This window comes from Colossoma macropomum, unplaced genomic scaffold, assembly GCF_904425465.1.
Source record: "Colossoma macropomum unplaced genomic scaffold, Colossoma_macropomum, whole genome shotgun sequence".
Taxonomy (NCBI): Eukaryota; Metazoa; Chordata; class Actinopteri; order Characiformes; family Serrasalmidae; genus Colossoma; species Colossoma macropomum.
Window position 1 is genome coordinate 34,664,263 of NW_023494798.1, and position 21,764 is coordinate 34,686,026.

Sequence of the window (21,764 nt, forward strand, 5' to 3'; positions counted from 1 at the left end):
TTGTCTGTTTATTTTCCAAAATAAAAGTCTCTGTGTATTTAAAATCTGTTTGACGAGATTAAAAACTAGTTAGATCTTGTGTGCAGGACAGTAATCTGGGTGGTCCAAGAGTGGACCAGCAGTGGCAAACTAAGGTCAGCGGGGGGCCGACCTTATTAAGCCAGCGAACCGATATATGCTCACTGTTAGGAGTATCATAAACACGTCTTATTAAAATAAATAAATAAATAAATAAATAAATAAATAAATAAATATGCGCTGAACCCACTCTGTGCTTTGTATTATAGAGGAATTTCTACTTCGACTATTACACTGTAGTGTCTTGAGTAACTGCTTTATCACTCTCTTTTCTGTACTGTCCTGTTTATTTTGAAGCCATACAGTGATTGACAGGCCTGTGGATCAAATGACAGCCAGTCCAGTCTCCTTGGAAGAGGACAGGACCATGAGATGTTCAAAAAACACTCAGGTGTGCCTTTATTTTTGGACTGAAATCAGCCTGAAGTGACTGGAGAGCTTCGCTCAAATGGTCCTCTCATGCCTAAGTAGCTCATTTAAAGGGAAAAGGCAAAAGCTGGGGGCTTTTACACCAGTGGTGGACAGTAACGAAGTAAATGTAATTCGTTTCTGTACTTAAGTAGTTTTTCCATTTTGGGTGACTTTTTACTTTCACTCCACTACATTTCAAAGTCTAATATCTCACTTTTCACTCCACCACATTATGCGAAATCTGTCGTTCCTTTTGGTTTATGTGTGTATAAAAACGTAACGTCAAAACAAAAGAAGCACAAAGTAAGAACACCAATCAGGGCACAGCGGTCACTTTGTTTTGAGCTTGTTTTGACCTGTTGGTCATACCGACCCAGTGCAGCACACGGTTCAGCATCAGTGCAGCAGCGTAAAATTTAGGGAGAGTCTATTCAACATAAATGATGAACTAACCTAACTTTGTGTAAACAGACCACAATATAGAAATATGTACTCATATGCAGTTGTGACTGACGTGTCTTTATTCTAAATTTATACAAACACATTTCATTTTATAGTAAATTAGTTTTGGCTAGTTTATGTTTATGGACAGAGACCTACAGATGCAGTTTAGTAAAGGAAACTCATTTGTGAATCTGAGATTAAAGTTTTAATTAAACTAAAACTTGTAACTAAGTTCAAATAAATCTTAAACTGAAGCTTGTTTATAAAAGTGATTTCAGAGCCTTTCAGTTCTGCCTGATGGAAACTGTTTGCCTTCAGTGTTTTGTGCTTATGATAATTTTAATAGACATCAGCGTCACTAATTAATGACATTCTATTAAAAGACTGGTTTACCAAGAGAGACACTGGAGTATTTTCACCTAAAATGAGTTAATGAAGCGAGTCTTGTTACAATAATGATAATAGGACATCAGAGCCATAATTAATCTTTTAGTACTTTTACTTTTGATACTTAAGTCCATTTGAAGGTGAATACTTTAGTACTTTTACTCAACTTAAGTAACATGTTCTCTGCTTTAACTCAGGTACACGGTTTGTGTCCTTCGTCCACCACTGTTAAGGCTACCTGCCCTCCTGACCCCAGCGGAGGCCATTTTCCTCAGCTGGCCACGCACGCTAGTTCCTCTGGCGACGCGCTGACGTCACGGCCACGCACGGCCGCCGCGTCATCTCGCACGGACTTTTCGGGAGAGCAGGAAACTGGAGGAGCCGCGGGAGCGGAGCGAGTTGTAAAGGCCGGAAAAAAGCGCGGATTTCGGCCTTATTTACTGGATTTACCGGCCAAAACACACGACCGCGCCGCGCCGGAGGGGAACAGGCGTCGTTTGGGCGCTTTAAACGGAGGTTTGGTGTTGTTTTTTGACGCTTTTTTCCCCGCTGCCTCTCTCCTCTGGCTCGGCTCTGCTTTTCTCCTCGAAATCTGAGGAGGAGGAGGAGGAGGAGGAGGAGGAGGAGGATGGCGGCTCGGCTCAGCACCAGCTAAACAACCAAACTAAAGGTTTTTAAATGCTTTCCCTGGATTTCCTCGCCTTACAGGCCAGTTTGGGTGTCCACAAGTGGAGCAGATGCACTTTTCCCTGTGTCCGGCTGACCCGAGTTGCTCAACTGCCCCCAAGTCTCGGCTGATTCAGCACAAGTCGAATATTTTGTGATGAGATTTTCCTCTTTCACGCCTGACGATGATTTCAGGGTGTAGATAATATCAGCTGTCGGATTATTCCCAGTTTTATGGATCCTCGTGCGTCCCTGTGGGAGTAAGCGAAGGAAAACTGCAGGAAAAAGCGGCGTTTACGGGGTGAAATGTCCCGCAGTGACTGAGATCCGGTGGAGCCGCATATGAGGTGAATCCAGCCTGGATGGGCTCAGTGGTTTGGATGGCTGGGAGGAGAAGCTTCAACTGAAAGGCTTTATCATCTGAAAACTGCTCCTGGTCTGATTATTAGATTGGATTTAATCTTACAGGCAACAACCACATCAGATCTGCCAAGGTAAACAGTCGCCCTGCAGGCCCAGTGGATCCCCAACCTGCTGTTGGGGGTGATTTTGGGGGATCGAGAACCCGTTTGTTGCTGTTCCGCTCAGTTTTTTGTTCTTTTGGCTCCAAATATAAACACAGAAACTACACTAATGAGCTCCACACACCTGAGATGGTTCTTCAAGGGTTCTTTAGTGAAGGAAAATGAACAGTGACTTCGGTATAGATGGTGAAATGGTTCTTTGGATTGGTGGAGAACGTGTTGTGTGTGGTTCTAAATGGAGTCTTTTTGAAAATGGTTCTTTATAGCACCAAAAAGTGGTGTTCTGTTGTGTGCGAGCTTGATGTTGTAACGCTACCAGAACCCTTTTTTGGCCCTACACAGAACCATACATACAAAGAAAAGTACAAGCATGCATATGGTTCTAAATAGAACCAGTGCCTTTACTAGAGAACCCTTGAAGAACCATCTTGTTTAAAGTGTAGGAATACAAAAGTGGTTCTTCAGTAAAGAAAACGGTTCTGTATAGAACCATGAACACTCAAAGAACCCTTTGCATCTTGATAGGGTTCTTCAGATTGATAAATAATGTGCTGTAGGTGGTTCTATATAGAACTGTTTTGAAAATGGTTCTATACAGCACCAAAAAGGGTTCCTCTATTGTATTTATCACACATAAAAAGATGGTTCTTCAGTGGTTCCTTAGTAAAGAAAATGGTTCTGTATAGAACCATGAACACTCAGAGCCCTTTGGTTCTTTGCATCTTAAAAGTGTTCTTCAGATTGATGAAGAATGTGCTGTAGGTGGTTCTACATAGAACCAGTTTGAAATGGGCTCTATAAAGCAGCATAATGGTTCTTCTATTATGAGAAGTTTGGCATTGTAACAACAAAAGAGCCCTTTTCAAAAAAGTTCTGTATAGAACCATCTACAGCACATTCTCCATCAATCTTAAGAACTATTTCATGATGCAGAGAACCCTTAAACCATGTGAAGGGCTCTTTGAGTGTTTTTGGTCCTATACAGAACAGTTTTCTTTGCTAAAGAACCCTTGACAAACAATAGCAGAACCCTTTTTGGTGCTATATAGAACCATTTTAAAGACATTTCTTTATAGAAGTTCCTTTTAGCATTATAGAACCGTCTACAGCACATTGTCCATCAATCTGAAGAACCATTTCAAGTTGCAAAGAACCAGAGGGTTCTTTGAGTGCTCATGGTTCTGTGCAGAACCGTTTTCTTTACTAAGGAGCCATTGAAGAACCACCTTTTCTAAGTGTGATGAATACAATAGAAGAACCCTTTCTGGTGCTAAATAGAACCACTTTCAAGACGGTTCTTTATAGAAGAATTATAGAACCATCTGCAGCACGTTCTCCATCAGTCTGAAGATCCGTTTTACCATGCAGAGAACTATTTAAGCATGAAATGGTCTATATAGAACTCAGGTTCTCAATAGAACCATTTCCTTTACAGAGGAACCCTTGAAGAACCTTATTTGGGCCCCATTTCTCTTGCGATCATCACTTCTTGGCTCTCAAACGGAGCTTAAATGGGATTTTAAGGGGGAAATACAGCCTCAGTGTATCAGCCATGCTGGAGTAGTGTAAGGAAAGGTGAGCGTGGCTCGATGCTGATTGGCTGGTTTCACGCTCAGAAGTCACGTGATGCCCAGGTATCCCGCAGGTACCATCTGTCAGTCCGTCCCGCTTGAACTGGAGATGGGAGCTCAAAGCCCCCACCCCCTCCCCCTCCCCCAGCATCACTATTGTAAAGCTCCCTGCGTTTGACCTCCTTATGGGCGCGTAGCAGCATCGCAGTCCATTTGCCAAAGCAAAATTAGGTTAAATCCCCCACCCCCCCCACCCCACTGCCCCCCTCGGGCTGTTAATACTGTATCTACGCTAGATGTGCAGGATTTGATGGTGGCGGGGCTCACAGCTCGAGAATTTGCCATATACATTACCCTACGTTAGGATTGTGGTCCCAGTTTGCAGCCACCTTCAGTCAAAGCACAGTGCACACAGCTGAAAGGGGAAGTCCAGCTGTGTTTCAGAATTCTCATAAACATGTACACAGAGAGATTCAGAGTGGTTTGGTGTGAAATGGTTCAGATGTCTTTACAGTGGTGGTGATAGGAACCAGGGGTCGCCATGACTACAACACAAATATAGACGTTTTATTTACTATCCAGAACCACCAGTGAACCTACACGAGTCTTCTGAGTTTGTATGGAATGTTGACGATGGAAAATAGTGGAAAATCTGAAATAATAAGTTTTAATTGGGGACCATTTTAGCCTTAGATCAACCTGGATGTGTCCCTCCACTATGAATGGATTTAAAAAGTGTTTTTAAGGCCAAAACCTTCTCAGAACTACCGTAAAAAACAATGTTTCAGACGTATTTCAGGCAGCGTGTTCGTAATTAATTCGTGTTATAACTTTCTCTGAGGGAGTTTGAGGTGGACGTCTTGTTTCTGTCACCAGCACTGATTTTGAAGTTCTCTAAAACGGAGCGTTTCACTCCAGACCGCTCTGAATGATGTTTAGCCGTTTAATTATGCAGAAATTTTGAAAAACTGGAGTGGAATTCCCCTCTGAGTGTACAGTGCAGTTGTTTTGTACGTCCATCATTATTAAGCTGTAATATTCAGGAAAAGTGCTGATTGAGGACGAGTTTCGTAGTTTCAGTAGCGCCTCTTGCAGCTGAGCTCGGCGGTTTCTGACAGGAAGTGGCTTTGGCGTGAGGTTGGTGATAAGTGCTCCGTCTCTGTCACCAGGCTGGTGTGCTGATCTCCCTCGCTTCCCGCGTCTTTAAATCTGTGCAGAATCCGCCTCACTCGGCCTCAGGCTGTGTTTACAGTCTCTACAGGACAGCGGCTCACCGGGCCTTTGGCACTGCCTGCTCTTTACAGGAGAACCCCCCCATGCCAACTAGATTAGGCCAAACTAGTTCTTTAAAGGGGCGTTCCTTTTTATGCAAAACTAGTCCTTTAAAGGGGCGTTCCATTTTATGCCCGACTAGTCCTTTAAAGGGGCGTTCCATTTTATGCCAAACTAGTTCTTTAAAGGGGCGTTCCATTTTATGCCAAACTAGTTCTTTAAAGGGGCGTTCCATTTTATGACAAACTAGTTCTTTAAAGGGGCGTTCTATTATATGCCAGATTTTTCCATTAAAGGGGCGTTCCATTTTATGCCAAACTAGTTCTTTAAAGGGGCGTTCCATTTTATGCCAGATTTTTCCATTAAAGGGGCGTTCCATTATGTGCCAAATTAGTCCTTTAAAAGGGCGTTCCATTTTATGCCAGATTTTTCCATTAAAGGGGCGTTCCATTTTATGCCAGATTTTTCCGTTAAAAGGGCGTTCCATTTTATGCCAGACTAGTCCTTTAAAGGGGCGTTCCATTATATGCCAGCTTTTCCGTTAAAGGGGCGTTCCATTATATGCCAGACTAGTCCTTTAAAGGGGCGTTCCATTATATGCCAGCTTTTCCGTTAAAGGGGCGTTCCATTATATGCCAGCTTTTCCGTTAAAGGGGCGTTCCATTATATGCCAGACTAGTCCTTTAAAGGGGCGTTCCATTATATGCCAGACTAGTCCTTTAAAGGGGCGTTCCATTATATGCCAGCTTTTCCGTTAAAGGGGCGTTCCATTATATGCCATACTAGTCCTTTAAAGGGGCGTTCCATTATATGCCAGACTAGTCCTTTAAAGGGGCGTTCCATTTTATGCCAGACTAGTTCTTTAAAGATTCTGATTACCTTCAAGTTTTCTAAACGTTCTGTTCGCTCTCCGGTCCAAACGGGTCGGGGAGGACATTCAGCGCCGAAAGCATCTTCGTCAGCAGTTCTTTGTTTTTGTGATGTCATGCAAACGAATGCCTTTACACGTATCTGCCTGTTCAGCCCACAGCAGTTCAGCCCTGCCTGCTCAAGGCATACAGAGTGTTTATGAGGCAGCCAATCAGAACAGAGCTCATTTGCATATATCAAGGCGCAGCTTGTTTGGCTCTGAGGGAGGGGAGGTTGAACTGTAGCCATGGAAAAACGTAATAAAAGCACAGACGTTATAAAGGGACCTCAGAACAGTGGAGGGTGTGGGTTCTGTAAAGCATGTTCCTTTAATGCCAGACTGTTCCTTTAAAGGTTCCTCTGGTTCAGGTTAGCGTGTTGGTCTCTGACCTCCGTCGTTTCCTCAGACGGCTGGAATGTGGCTGTACTTTGGAGCGTCAGTGGCAGGTCGTTCACTTTTCCACGTAGCGCGCTGGTCTGGAGTCCGTAGTGCAGACAGTGCTGTCCTTTCTGAGTTGGAGGCTGATATTGGCGTCAGAACCGAAACGAAAGGCAGAGATTAGTGCTGTTCGCGAGGCTTTCCGAGTTGCTGAGTGAGCGTTTTGTTCCTCGGCACGCTGATGCTTTCACATTGCTCATGTCGTCACTGCTGGAACCTTTTGTCCACACAGTGGTAACTTTGAGGAGAAGAAGGAGAACGTTCTTAACCGTGTAACAGGGTCGGTTCCCTCAGCGCTACGTCTTCAGTACCTTTAGTCGTGTTCAGACTCTTCATGTCAATTTTCTACTTAAAAAGTTGTGAAAAGTTACAAACGTGTGTGTGTGATGTGCGGTTAGAAGTAATTTAAGGTACATAGTTGTACCTTAGGAACCTTTCAGGGTATGTTTACATTGTTGGAACCAAATTTTACCCTCACGGTACCGTTTTTCTGACAGCGACTGTACATTAATCCGACATTTAAAGAGCCAAAATCATTGAAAAACAAATTTTCTCCCAGTTTTTTTTTAAATAAGAGTTTCAAAGGTCTTCAAAACATACACTCTTAGCGAAAAGGGTTCTACATCGCACCAAAATAAGGGTTCTTTGGCTTGTAACAATAGTGGAACCCTTTTCGAAAAGGGTTCTATATAGTTCTATCTATAAAACATTCTCCATCCATCTGAAAAACCCTTTCAGATGGTTCTTCAGGGACTTTCTAATAAAGAAAATGGTTCTATATAGACCCATGAACGCTCAAAGAACCCTTTGCATGGTTGCATCATGGAATGGTTCTTCAGATTGGTGGAGAATGTGCTGTAGATGGTTCTATATAGCACCAAAAATGGTCTATAATGACATACTTGATACCGTAACAGTAGAAGAGCACTTTTCAAGAACCCTTTAGCCGTGCAACCAGTCTACATGGAACATTCTTTGGCTTGTAACAGAAGTGGAACCCTTTTTAAAAAGGGTTCTATATAGAACCATCTACAACACATTCTCCATCAATCTGAAGAACCTTTTCACATGGTTCTTCAAGGACTCTTTAATAAAGAAAATGGTTCTAATAGACCCATGGTTAAAGGGTTCTTTGCGTCATGTAGTGGTTCTTCAGATTGATGGAGAATGCACTGTAGATGGTTTTATATAGAACCTGTGAAATGGGTTCTATATAGCACCGAAAATGGTTCTTCTATAATGACAAACTTGATATCGTAACAACTGAAGAACACTTTTTTTGGTGGTATGTAGAACTCAAAAGTTCTGTATAGAACCATCTACAGCACATTCTCAGTCAATCTGAAGAACCATTTCATGATGCAAAGAGCCCTTCAGCTATGCAGCCAGTCTATATAGAACCATTTTCTTTACTAAAGAACCCTTGAAGAACCATCTTTTCTAAGAGTGAAGCTAGAGTTCGGGTTCTATATTGCTCCAAAAAACGTTCTCTGGCGTGTAACAATAGTGGAACTCTTTTTATTTATTTATGTATTTTTCCCAAAAAGGGTTCTATATAGAACCATCTACAACACATTCTCCATCAATCTGAAGAACCCTTTCAGATGGTTCTTCAAGGACTCTTTAATAAAGGAAATGGTTCTATATAGACCCACGGACGCTCAAAGAACCCTTTGCATGGTTGCATCATGGAATGGTTCTTCAGACTGACGGAGAATGTGCTGTAGATGGTTCTATTTAGAACTTTTTTGAAAGGTGCTCTTGTCATAATACAGGAACCATTTTTGTGCTATATAGAACCTTTTTCAAAAAAAGGTTGCATATAGAACCATCTACAGCACATTCTCCGTCAATCTGAGGAACGCTTTCGCGATGCAGAGAACCATTTAATAATGCAAATGGTCTGCATAGAACCATTTTCCTTACTGAAGAACCCTTGAAGAACCCTTCACTCCCCAGTCCATACAGTCCCTATATGCTAAACTGCACAAACAGCCCGTTTTGATTTCCCTGTTTTTGTGATGTCACAGAAAACGACTCCGCACATTCATTTAATTGTTATAAGGAGCGTTTCAGTCGTGGCTGCATGGCAGCCAATCAGAACAGAGCTAATTTACATATCAGTCTTAAAGGCACAGTAGCAAGCAACCTGTTTAATTCTAAGGGATAAAGAGAGGCTGGAAAATGGTGAAGTAAAAGCCAATTATGGCTGTTTTTGGTACATAAAAGCACCCAAGTATGAGAAGAATGTAGGATATGGGCCCTTTAATATGATGAGATCTGTCTGTTAACACATTCAGTTTATTCAGTCTGTTTGTCGTTAACGCTTCAGATCTTCTGTCTAAACGCTTATTTTATTTTATTTTTTCTTCTATTTTCCCCCCCAAAGTCCTTTCGGTGCTGAGGGAAAAGACCAGCTTTGCCCAAACTTTAGTCACCTGTGTAAACAAAGCAACATTTACACATTTTATATCATATTTGAAGCCACTTATTAAGACTCCTATCACTCCATCAGGTTGTCATCAACATAATTCGACGTCAGAGCCCCACTTTTCGTTTTTCGTTTGTTAATTTTACGTCGTTTGAGAGCGACGGCTTCTTTTACATCGAGTGGAAATGTGGACCGATAGAAATTTCAGACGCGGTGAGGGTCTGTAAGGCTACGTTCACATTACAGGCCTCATTGCTCAAATCTGAATAGTTCTATATAGAACCGTTGTCTTTATTAAGAACCCTCGAAGAACCCCCTTTTTTAAAATTAATAAATTAATTAATTAATTTTTTTTTAAGTGCGCACTGTAAATAATTCTCTCTTCACTTACAGAATGTCGGCTTTTTATTCACTATCTTTTTTTCCGTCTCCCAGATGATGTGCGAGGTGATGCCCACCATTAGCGAGGCGGAGGTGGGGAGTAACGGGGACGGCCGGGGGTCCGGATCCCCCCTGCAGTCGGACTCCGAGGGGCACTTCGAGTCTCTGATGGTGTCCATGCTGGAGGAGCGAGACAGACTGCTGGACACTCTGAGAGAAACCCAGGAGAACCTGGGACTCACGCAGAGCAAACTGCACGAGGTCATGCACGAGAGAGACTCCCTGCAGAGGCAGCTGAACACGGCCCTGCCGCAGGTAAGAGCCCGCGGCTCGCCGCGTCCCCGCCTGACCTGCTCGGTCTTAACAACGGTCTTTTGACGCCGTTGGCCGCAGATTGTGGTTGTATTGATGAGCTGAACGTTTGCAGAGAGGAATTCACACAGAACTGCATTAAAATGGTCAAAACAGCAGCAGCAGCAGTCGGAACTCGGCCTGAATTCACTTTTACCCAGATTAAACGAGTGTTTCAGTACTTTATTGCCATATCAGTCAGTATTTGACTTGTCGGTACTCACAAACCATATACACAAAACACAACATCTCAATAAAAATACAAATACTGACACATTTAAAAACAAGGTTAAGATTGTGGAGATAGTGGGAGGGTAGGTACTGCTTCTAAGAGAGAGCGGAAGGAACCGCCAGACTCTCCATGTAATGATAGCGCTTAGCCTGGATTTAGCCTTTAGCATAGCAGCCTGCTAGCCGGGCCTGTGTGTCTATCCCCGCCTGCAGTGCCTCCGTTGGTCAGCGGGGTCACTCAGCAGTGGTTATCGTGGCCCGTCACTTCAACCAAGCCAGAAAAACCACAGAGAGTCGCTGATGCTGACAGCGTAACGACGGCGATGTTTACCGAACTGACGCTCAGAGATGCAGCGCGAGCGAACGAGACGCACGTCTGAGACAAACGACTCGAAATTCAGAAATGAAACGACATTCAGCTCCGTTTCTGAGCCAGAGAAGCTGCTGTGTGCTGAAGTGTAAACACCACAGGTTTACCTACGTACCATCAGGCCAAGCTGGGTGTTTTATTTGTGATGCGGAACAAAGATGTTGCCAAAATCAAATGTTTTAGACGTGTAATTGTATAAATGTCAATATGGTATCAGCCAGTATGTAAAAGTAGAACTGTGTGGCTGATTTGTCCCTCACTCTTTTCTAAACGTCTCATTTACCGCCTTTCACTGAAACCACTGGCCATCAAAACTAGGCATTTGAATGCAGCCTATCAGAGTAAAGTGGGCGGGGCAAATGCTATGGACACACCTACACTCAAACAGCTGCCTTTTTTTTGCTTATAAATTCACTTTCTGAGTGTTTTGAGTGACCGTTTCTCCTACAGCGGCAGGTTTTGGGCTGGTGGATGGGGGGCGAGGGGGGGGTGAGGCTGTAAGTTTGTCCTTAAGCTGCTGGATCAAAAGGAAGGCTGTAACTCTTCCTGCCCCTCAGCAGATGGCCATACTGATTGAGACACAATATGGACCGTCTGCTGAGTCGGGGGGGTGGGGAGGTGGTCAGGTGGAGGAGAGAGGTTTAAAGAGTTAAGCCTGATGCACACATCACGCGATTTTCACCTCATTTCTGCTCTGCAGCAGAGATTTAAAGGGCCCATAACCTACTTTTTCGTTTTTTTCCCACTTTGGGTCCATTTTTATACCGATTTAATGTAAATGAGCTCTCTGCAGTTTTTTAGTGCGCATTGAAGTGAGTCTCATACTGAAAGGCTATAAAGAGAACTGAAGTCTGTGTCACTCTGATGTTGAATAACAATGAAGGAAGAAGCATTTTTAATTTTATGTTTGTATACAGTTTTAAAGCAGTATTTCTGTCTGTCACGTCTTTGTAAACGTTGCTCTGCTTTGAACCTTTTCCGGAACATGGAATTGTTGGTGCGTTTCATCCTAAGGCAAAAGGTTGGATCATCAAAGCTAAAGATAATAGAAGAGCTTTAATAATCTATGAACTGCTGTTAATTAGAGCCCTCAGTAGGGTTGTGTGGCGCACACTGTTCAGGGCAAGAAGACCAAACCCTGTTTATAGCAAGCAGTTTATTATTTTTGTTTGAAGAGAAGTTGATGTGTAGCGTCTTTTATCATATATACTCTGTGTGTGTGTGTGTGTATATATATATATATCACTGTTGTCGGATAAAAACCTTGTATCTCCAAAATGATAACTTTACAGGAGAAGGAAAAAACATACTTTACTTTTAATGTAAGTCAATGGAACCAGACATCTTTTCATGTCATTTTGGGTCGTTTCTTTTGGTCAGTTTATCATGAAATTTACACACAATGTAAAGGACAACAGGTATTTTCAAATTGTGTCAAAAACTGAAAAATGAAGATACAAGATTTTGTTTCAACAGTAGTAATATTTCATATACATATACATATATTGTGTGTGTGTATGTGTGTGAATATATATATATATACATACACACACACACACACACACACACAAAACGTGGCCTATGCAAGTTATGCCACATTTCATATTTTATTTAATTACCCCCCCCCCATGTATTCTTTAAAAAAATCGGTAATTGTGTATTAAAATGTGCGGAGATGTGTCTCTGAAGAGGTGTGTAACTTATTTTCACTTAGAAAATCAACAACAACATGTTGCCAAACTTTTGCAAATGACTGTAAAATATTAATTTAACACAATGAAAAAATGCCACCAACACTAGTGGGCTCAAATTGAATTATCAGTGCTGCTTTGGTATTTGGTATTCTATCAGTAGCTCAGTAATTGCTATAATTGTGTGTGTGTTATGGTTTTTTTTTTCTTTTTGTTTGTTTGGTTTGTTTTTTGGGGACTATTTTTGGTTGTTTTTTGGACAAATATTTCCAGTCAAAGTGCCCAAGCAGAGCATGATGAGCTCCAGGTAGGCCTGAAGATTGAGTATAAATTAGTTAACAAGTAATTTCTGAATGAGTAGACATTAGAAAACCTTGATGGGGCCGTTTTCAGCAGGTAATATCAGAAATATCGATTCAGCACAATTAATAGAGACTACTTTCTTACCACATCCCACCGTGTCTCATAGGCCAGTCTCTGAACGTTCAGTGCTGTTTTGGTCGTCACTCTGTGGTTTTCCTGGTGTTTATTGATAGTTTGGTGCTGTATGGCATATTTGGAAGTGTAATGTTTTAAGGCAGAGCATAATGAGTTCCAGTCTGGGCAAAAAAGTTGCAGATCTGTTAATAAATGAGATGTGAATGAGCCGAAATGAAAAATGATTGATGGAAGTAAATTGCTGTGGTTGATTTTTGCAAAAACATTCATAACTTGGCGAAACTGTGATGATGACAGTGCTGATGCTACCGTGCATCAACAACCAAAACCTACTTTGAAAAGAAGGAATCAGTAGCCATGTTTGCATGCAGCCTGATAAACCGTTAATAATCCGACTAACAGCTCAATCGGAATAGAATACGTCCATGTAAACACCTCAGTCGGAATAGTCTAGTCTGATTGAGGCCATTCGGAATACAGTTTCTCTCCGATTGATCGAGGTGGGTAATCCTGTAAATAATCCGTTAAATAGAAGAATAATATCCGTGTAAACGCCTGTATCTGATTACATTCCCTATCGGAAAGTTTAAGTCCGTTCTGATCATGTTCGTCGCGTCATAGTGAGAGTTTATACCGTTCAACATGGCGGAGCAGAAACTGGTCTGCAGAGGAGACGAAGTTTATGCTCTGATCTTTAAAAGACGGCGGTGGGACGGACGTCCAGCTTATGTGTCTCAGAACACGACGTCTTCCTCTCGGCCTTCTTTAATAAGGACATGTGAAGGACGTTTTCCTGAGTCTGACATCATTTTAAAGCAATTAAAAACACAAGCGCTGCTCACTGCTGCTCATCTCACTCTGACTGGACTCACGTGATGCTGGTTGTCATGGTAACATCTACACTAAGCGGTTTTCCACGCATGCGTGTAATTTTGGATCGGATTACTTGTAGTGAGCATGTAAACAAAGATTTTCATCAGATTGTTCAGTAGAGTGAGAATAAACACCTCAGTCTGAATCTGTAATCAATGTTTTCAGTCAGATTGGTGAAAATCTTTGCGTGTAAACACAGCCAGTGAGAGAAAACCTGCCTATTTTCTTGTGGTCAGGAAGTAGTCTGGCTGTTTTAAGACAGACAGGTTATTCAAAACAAGCCGCCTTTGATGTTTGGCGGCACTAATATAAACATCTTAAGGTAATCTAGCAGATAAGCTGCGCTGGTTTGTAAACACCTGCTCCTCCAGCGCTTTGTCTGAAGTGAAGGGTATTAATAAGGAGCTGCAGTAACAGCCACTACTCTTCTGGGAAGGCTTTACACTGGATCTTGGAACATTGCTGTGAGGATTTGATTGAGCCTTAGTGAGGTCAGGTGCTGATGTTGGATGGTCAGTTCTGGATCACTCCAGCTTATCCCAAAGGTACTGGATGGAGCTCCATCACTCCAACCCAGCTCCACTGCTCCACAGCCCAATGCTGGGGGGCTTTATACCCCTCTAGCCCACGCTTGGCATTGGGCATGGAGACCTTAGGCTCTGTGTGGCTGCTCCAGACTGTCCCATTCTGTTGGTCAGTGCTTTTCTATGGAGGTTATGCAAGCTATCAGTGATCGGTGCACCTCAGAGTTCTGTTAGAAGGCCCGTCTGCATGGTTCTGGATTTGTAGTGTAGCTAGAAAGGCCTGGGTGCATTTGAGTAGTGCTAATCAGGTGTTAAGTAATCAGTCAGACACTTCGCCTGGTGCCAGCGCTCTACCAAAACGGCAGGTCATCCTTGCCAGGTCAGTCAGCTGACCTCACTCTCTGAAATAACTCAGTGCTAGAATTAGCCGAGCGAATGTAGGACTCTCAGATCTTGTGAAATACGCATCACCGCTAATTCTGTCCAGTCATTCCTCCAGGGTGCTGCTTTGGTAGGAAGGATTTCTGGATCTTGTGGGTCAGAAAGTCTTCATATGAACATTTAAAGAGCTTTTTAAATGAAACAGTAGAAGCCATATCGCCCCCTACACTCCCTGTAGTGTATTACAGTCTGTCAGAGTGACTGTGTGGATCATATGAACATTATAGATGCTTTTTAAATGAAACAGTAGAAGCCATATCGCCCCCTACACTTTCTGTAGTGTATTACAGTCTGTCAGAGTGACTGTGTGGATCATATGAACATTATAAAGGGCGATCCATCCATTGTGAGGTTCTTTAGGGAACCCAAAGTGGTTCTTCAGTGGCACCTTTTTAAGAGTGTAGTCAAATGAACAGCATAATAAACATTAAGTACTGTCTTTTTCAGAGACGGTGTGCATTTCCGTGCAGAATGCTTTTCCCTTCTTAGTAGTGATTATGTGATAATTGTATGTTTTTGTTGGATGTGATTTAATTGCGGCGTGTTGGTGCTCGTCTGCAAATGCAGACGTACACGAATCCTCCGAAATGTTATTTTTGGAGAGTCTCTTCAGCTCTTCTCTCTTCCATGTTAGAGGTTAGAGAGTGAGCTTCTGCTGGGGCTGATGAATGGATCCTCGGAGGGTGGGAATGCCATGCGGAAAGCTGGAGTGTCTGAGGGGGCCGGAGATTCGCGCCGGAAGAGGGAAACTAATTTATGTGTGGGCTTTTCTGCTGCTCTGCAGGGGTTTGTTAGGGACGGGCCTGAGAGTGGACAAAAACAGAGCATCATAATATTTAAAAATACTCCGTATGTGTCCTGATAAGTAGTTTGTGATGCACAAAACAGCAGAGCCGTGTTTAAAGTACCTTTAAAAGATTATCAGGAATAATAATAATAATAATAATAAAATAATAATTGAGAAAACACTTCATACACATAGCGGCTCAAGGTGCTTTACAATAAAATGGTCAGTTTAAAAGACAAAAGCAAGATAGTATATGAAATGGTAATAAAATACAATTAGACTCTTAAACATTTGGTTCTTCAAGGGTTCTTTAGTAAAGAAAGTTGTTCTATGTAGAACCATGAACACTCTAAGAACCCTTTGCATGATTGATGGAGAATGTTTCATATGATTCTGTGTAGAACCTTTAATGAAGAGGCTTCTGTAAAGCACCAGAAAGGTTTCTTCTACTGATGTCAAGCTTGTAACAATAGAAGAACCCCTTTTGGTGCTATGTAGAACCGTTTGCAAAAAGGTTCCATATAGAACCATCTACAGCACAATCTCCAGTTGTCTGAAGAAGCATTTCACCGTGTAAAGAACCCTTTAATCATGCAAATGGTTTCTTTGGGTGTTCATGGTTCTATGCTAAAGTGTCCTTGAAGAACCATCATTTTTAAGTGTGTAAGGTTCTCCTGGCATCCACCAAACCGAGATTCGTCCATCAGACTGACAGATAGTGAAGCTGATTCATCAGTCCAGAGAACACGTTTCCACTGCTCCAGAGTTCAGTGGCGGCGCTTTACACCCCTCCAGCCGACGCTTGGCATTGCGCATAGTGATCTTAGGCTTGTGTGCAGCTGCTCAGACATAGAAACCCATTTCATGAAGCTCCTGACTGACAGTTCTTGTGCTGATGTTGCTTCCAGAGGCAGTTTGGAGCTCATTAGTAAGTGCAGGGCAGAAATTTCACAAACTGACCTGTGGCAGAGGCAGCATCCTATAACAGTGCCATGTTTAAAGTCACTGAGCTCATCAGTTCGACCCTCTACTGCCAGTGTTTGTCTATGGAGACTGCATGGCTATGTGCTTGATTTTATACACCTGTTAGCACTGGGTGTGGCTGAAACACCTGAACTCAATGATGGAGTGGTGTCCTAAAGAACCTCACAATGGATGGATCGCCCTTTATAATGATCATATGATCCACACAGTCACTCTGACAGACTGTAATACACTACAGGAAGTGTAGGGGGCGATATGGCTTCTACTGTTTCATTTAAAAAGCTCTATAATGTTCATATGATCCACACAGTCACTCTGACAGACTGTAATACACTACAGGAAGTGTAGGGGGCGATATGGCTTCTACTGTTTCATTTAAAAAGCCTCCAGAGTCCAGTGGCGGCGCTTTACACCCCTCCAGCCGACGCTTGGCATTGCGCATAGTGATCTTAGGCTTGTGTGCAGCTGCTCAGCCATAGAAACTGTCTGTGGAGACTGCATGGCTATGTGCTTGATTTTATACACCTGTTAGCAGTGAGTGTGGCTGAAACATATGAACTCAATAATGGAGTGGTGTCCACATACTTTTGGACATATAGTGCGTCTTTCATAGCCTTTTTTTGTAATAACGTAATGTAATAATGCTGTTTTTCTGAGTGTGCAGTGCATTTTCATTGTTCTGCTTGGAAAAGAAGAAAAATGTAATTTCAGTGTTTGGATCGTGTGATATTTTCTTTTTCAAGAAAAACAAATAAAACGTGTTATACAACCAGCAACATGGTACTATTGTATTAAAGCCGCCTTGTCAAGACAGCAGAAAGGCATTAATCAAATATCAGTGCATGGATCGTGATTTCTGCTGTGTAGTTCATATTTCAGCACAATTGAGAGTTAACAGTCTGACTGTTAAACAGATTTGAGCTGTGTTTTTAATTATGCTCTTGGATGAAGGAATGATAAACAGATGGTATATCACTGGGGGGGGTGTTATGTAGCCCACTGATATGATCTCTCAGAGAGGATGAATCTGGGTCAGCCTTTCTTTCACACTGGAGGGTTGGGTTTGTCAGTCAGCGCTCTATAGATACTGTAGGCTATATATGTTTAATATGGCTCTGTGAATGTGCCTGTGAGGAGTGGTCAGCCGGGCTATGTGGAGGAAGAGGAGGAGGGGGTGCTTATATATTGTATTGTCTTTGTATTTGTATTCTATATGTCGCTGGTGTAGGAACAAAACCTTGTATCTCCAGAATGGCAACTTTACAGGAGAAGGAAAAAACCTACTTTACTTTTAATGTAAGTCAATGGAACCAGAAGTTTTTTCCAAGTCATTTTGGGCCGTTTCTTTTAGTCCATTCATCATGAAATTTACATGCAATGTGAAGAGAAACAGGCGTTTTCAAATTATGTCAAAAACTGAAAAACGTCAAAAATGGAGACAGCAGCTATATATATATATATATATATATATATATTGTTCATATATTTTACATATATATATTTTTTGTTTATGTTTTCTATATTTATATGTATAGTTATAGCTGTTTTTGTACTTTTTGTTTACATAATATGAAAATTCTAGCCATCTTTAACATTGTTTGCAAATTTCATGATTGATGAACGAACAGAAATGATCTAAATGTCCAAAAAAAAGTTAATAAAAATATTTTCATTATAAACACTGACCAGATATATACAGTAAACGTTGCTGTTGTTGGAACAAAACCTCGTATCTCTATTTTTGTCGTTTTTCAGTTTTTGACAGAATTTGAAAATACCTGTTGTCCATTTGACCAAAAGAAACGACCCAAAATGACTTGGAAAAAGTCTGGTTCCATTGACTTACATTAAAAGTAAAGTGTCTTTTTTCCTTCTCCTGTAAAGTTGCCATTTTGGAGAGATGAGGTTTTGTTCTGACAGCAGCGAAATATAAAAACGTGTTGTGGTGTAATTTGTTCCAATAACAATGATATATATAGTCATAATGGCCGGCCTGTTTGATATAATAATCGTAATTATATTAATAATAATAAGAGCTAGTTGTGGGCAGTGTGATATTTATTATGATAAACTGCATCTCAGTGCAGTCAGCATGTAAAGAACACTGAACAGCTGCGAGTTTCATTACAAAATTGTTTGTTTGACTTTAGTGCAGCACAGGGTGTGAAATGCTGAATGAAAATGATTGTAGTCTTAATTTCTGGTGGTATTTTTGAAATTTGGCAGCACGATTTTCTACTTATTAACTTATTGAACCTCAGGAGAAACTGAATAGTAGTCGCATATCGTAAAAAGATGAAAAATCTGAATGTTTTTATTTTTTGCTGTCGCCCAGCCTCCCTTAGATTTTTAAATGTGTGTGTTTTTCCTATATGCTTTTTAATGCCTATGTACTTTTACATGACTGTGGTGCCTGTACTGAGGAGTGTGTGTGTGTGTGTGTGTGTGTGTGGTTGCAGAGCGTGGATAACCTCCCTGTTTCCTTCCTGTCCCGGCTGGAGCTTTTTAAATAGATAACTCCCAGGCCCTTTTTCTCTCTCCTTTTCTTTTCCTTTCCTCTTTTCTCTGCTTTCAGAAAGCACTGCCTTGGGGCACACAGGGAGGGGGAGCTTTGAACTGTGTGTGTGTGTGTGTGTGTGTGTGTGTGTGTGTGTGTATCTCTCCTGAGGAATGCATACACATTCCTGCGCGCAGGGCTGGACACCTCTCGGGGTCAGATCTGGGTGCGGCGGTGCGTTTTGGAAGATTTTGAGAGTGGGAGGAGAATCGTTTTTGGTTCCTGGGCGTGTGTTTTTGTTTGCGGTTGGTTTCTGATGGTTCTGTTTGAAGCTGGGCGACTTTACACGACTTAGAGTTCGAAAACAGAGAGCATCACGCGCTGCACCTCCGTCTTTTACAGAGTTTCCTGTTATCTTGTAGCGAGGACGCGCAAACTAGACGATAAGGCAGAAAAGAATCGCCCAAAATCCCAGATCTCGCCGATGTCACGTGATATAAACACAGCTAAACTGGACCAGACCTGTTTGTGCTTTTATTCACACACAAGAAGTGCAGATATCGCAGAAATGTTAACGACGAACTGGCAGCTGACCTGAAACTGCAACAAGGGTTATTATTCGCTCTGAGCTCAACTAGCAGCTCCTCTCAGGGTTCATACAGGCGCTGGAAAACCTGGAAGTCTTGGAAAATACCGTCATGAGTTTCCGTGATAATTTTTATTTTATAAAACGTTTATACACATTAGTATGTGGTGGTAAACGTTACCGTCCTCCTGCAGCCCCTTTGTAGCCTTACGTTGCAGCACAGACTTCTCTGTCCATTTTTATTGTTATTAATTTAAAGGCGTCAACATATTACAGTTAATTTAGGTTCATGACGAGTTCTGAAATTTGAAAATGGCTGTATGAGCCCTGCCTAGGACTCTGCATTTCTGAAATGTTTAAAATGTGCCAATTTTTTTTTTATCTGAGGGTCCCATTTCATGGGGAAGATTTCAACCACTACCCTGTAACTCAGTTCCAAGGGGCGACACTCGAAAACAAGGGGTAGGGGTTAAAATAAGGAATGGGACTGGGCCTAAGTCTACATTGTCAATAAGTTTTAAATGGGGAAGTTTGACCTAATAAGAGTCTAATCAATAATCAGAAGCCACCAAACACCTGTGTGCTGTGACATCACAACCACAACCAGCCCGAAAAAGTCGGAATGCTCGTCTTCTCGGCAAACAAAAGCATGGATCTCTTTTTACTACGGAAGTCCGGAGAGGCCGTGAGCTGTTGCTTTAATTTTCTGGATTGTTATCTTTAGATAATGAGTTTATTATGTTGTGATCACAAGAATAACCAGAAGCCAACAACTTTATCTTGAAGATAACAACTTTCTGTGTGTATATTGAGATATCTATAGATATCTTGAGATCACAAGATAATTAACTTGTATTTTCAAGATAACTTCATCTTGATCACAAGATAACTAACTCGTTATTTCAAGACAGCCACGTTTTTATCTTATATTATGGAGGTCCGGAGAGGCAATAAGGTAGTTATAATTTTCTGGATTTTTATCTTGAGGTCATGAGTTAATTATCTTGTGATCTCAAGATAACAACTTCACAACTCTCTGGAAACAGTCGCAATTTAAATCGCAGTTGTAATGCGGTTCGAAAAATCACAGTTAAATGTTCTGCCCAGACTGTTCAGCCTTGGTTTTCTCTCTGGCTCATTCATCCCGGTGCTTCACTCAGGCTCTGCCAGCCCGTTTCCCAGGCCAGGAGGGCTCCGTGTGCTGATCCCATTCCTTTTAATTGGGCTAACAGGGCTGTTCTGTGTGATTCAGGGGAAGTTTGTGGTTTGATTTAAGTGTGTAAGTGTAACAGCTCTGAGGCTCAGCCGTCTTTAACCTCCGCCTGCACACTGAGCGCTTTGTTTTGGTGGGAAAACCGAGCCCACTTCACGTGATCCCATTCAAGGAAAGAGGGAGGTGACGAGAGAGCAGGCCTATCAGCCTCGTGATCCATCAGAAGGACAGAAAAGGGTCCAAGCAGTGGATCATCAGTGAGTTAAAAGGGGAATTCCACCAACTGCTTATAAAAAAATCCTGCACAATTAGATGGTTAAGATGTAAACAGAGTCGTTCAGAGTGGTTTGGTGTAAAACGCTCCGTTCTAGAGAAACTTACCGAGTCAGAACTGTTCACAGTGGTGGTGATAGGAACCAGACGTCCACCTCTAAAAGCTCCTCACAGAAAGTTACTACATGAAATGGTTATGAATTCACTGCCTGATGACTGAGACGCTGTTTTATGATAGTTTTGAGAAGATTTTGGCCTGAAATGTACATTTTTAGAATCGTTTAATGGTGGATTGTGTTGTGAGGGCAAAGTAAACTCATTATTTTCAGATTTTCCACTATTTTGCATCATCAACATTCCATATAAACTCAGAAGACTCGTGTAGGTTCACTGGTGGTTCTGGATAGTAAATAAAATGTCTATATCTGTGTTGTAGTCATGGCGACCCCTGGTTCTTATCAGCACCACTGTAAAGACATCTGAACCGTTTCACACCAATCCTCTCTGAATCCTCTGTGCTCTTGGTGTTCACCCGTCTCGTTTTGTCCACCGTCCTGATTACAGTGGAGGTCAGTGGTGAGGGGTCAGTCTGCGTGGCTGAAGCGGAGCGCGGTAGCCGTGTTCAGCTGAGGGAGCTGTATTGATTCTACAGTACGATTCGGCCGCTCTGTCCTCGGAAAGTCTGACGGCTGAATTTGCTCAGCTTTTCATTTTTCCATTCAGTGGAGCTCAGAGAGTCCAGAGCCAGAGCGTCATTTACACCAGCTGCAGCTTAAAGAGACTCTCTCTCTCTCTCTCTCGCGCTCTCTCTCTCCCCCTCTCTCTCTCTCTCTCGTGCTCTCTCTCGCTCTCTCGCTCTCTCTTTCTTTCTTTTTTCTCTCTCTGTCTCTCTCTTTCCCTCTCCCCCCCTTTCTCTCTGTCTTTGTTTCATCTTGTATTCTTTCTCTCTCACTGTCTCTCATTTTTTTAACTCTTTTCTTTCTTTCTTTCTT

General features: G+C 42.1%; 1 protein-coding gene across 19 annotated transcripts in view; it reads left to right on the top strand.

Moving 5' to 3' along the window:
• Positions 1–1,674: 1,674 nt before the first annotated feature.
• ppfia1 (PTPRF interacting protein alpha 1) overlaps positions 1,675–21,764 on the top strand; it is a 115,660-nt gene continuing 95,570 nt past the window's right edge. For all 19 annotated transcript variants that reach the window (XM_036585034.1, XM_036585035.1, XM_036585048.1 and 16 more), the window contains exons 1-2: positions 1,675–2,480; positions 9,568–9,828. In XM_036585034.1, coding sequence (XP_036440927.1) covers positions 9,568–9,828 — 261 coding nt within the window. In that variant the 5' untranslated portion in view covers positions 1,675–2,480. The remainder of the gene's footprint in view (positions 2,481–9,567; positions 9,829–21,764) is intronic.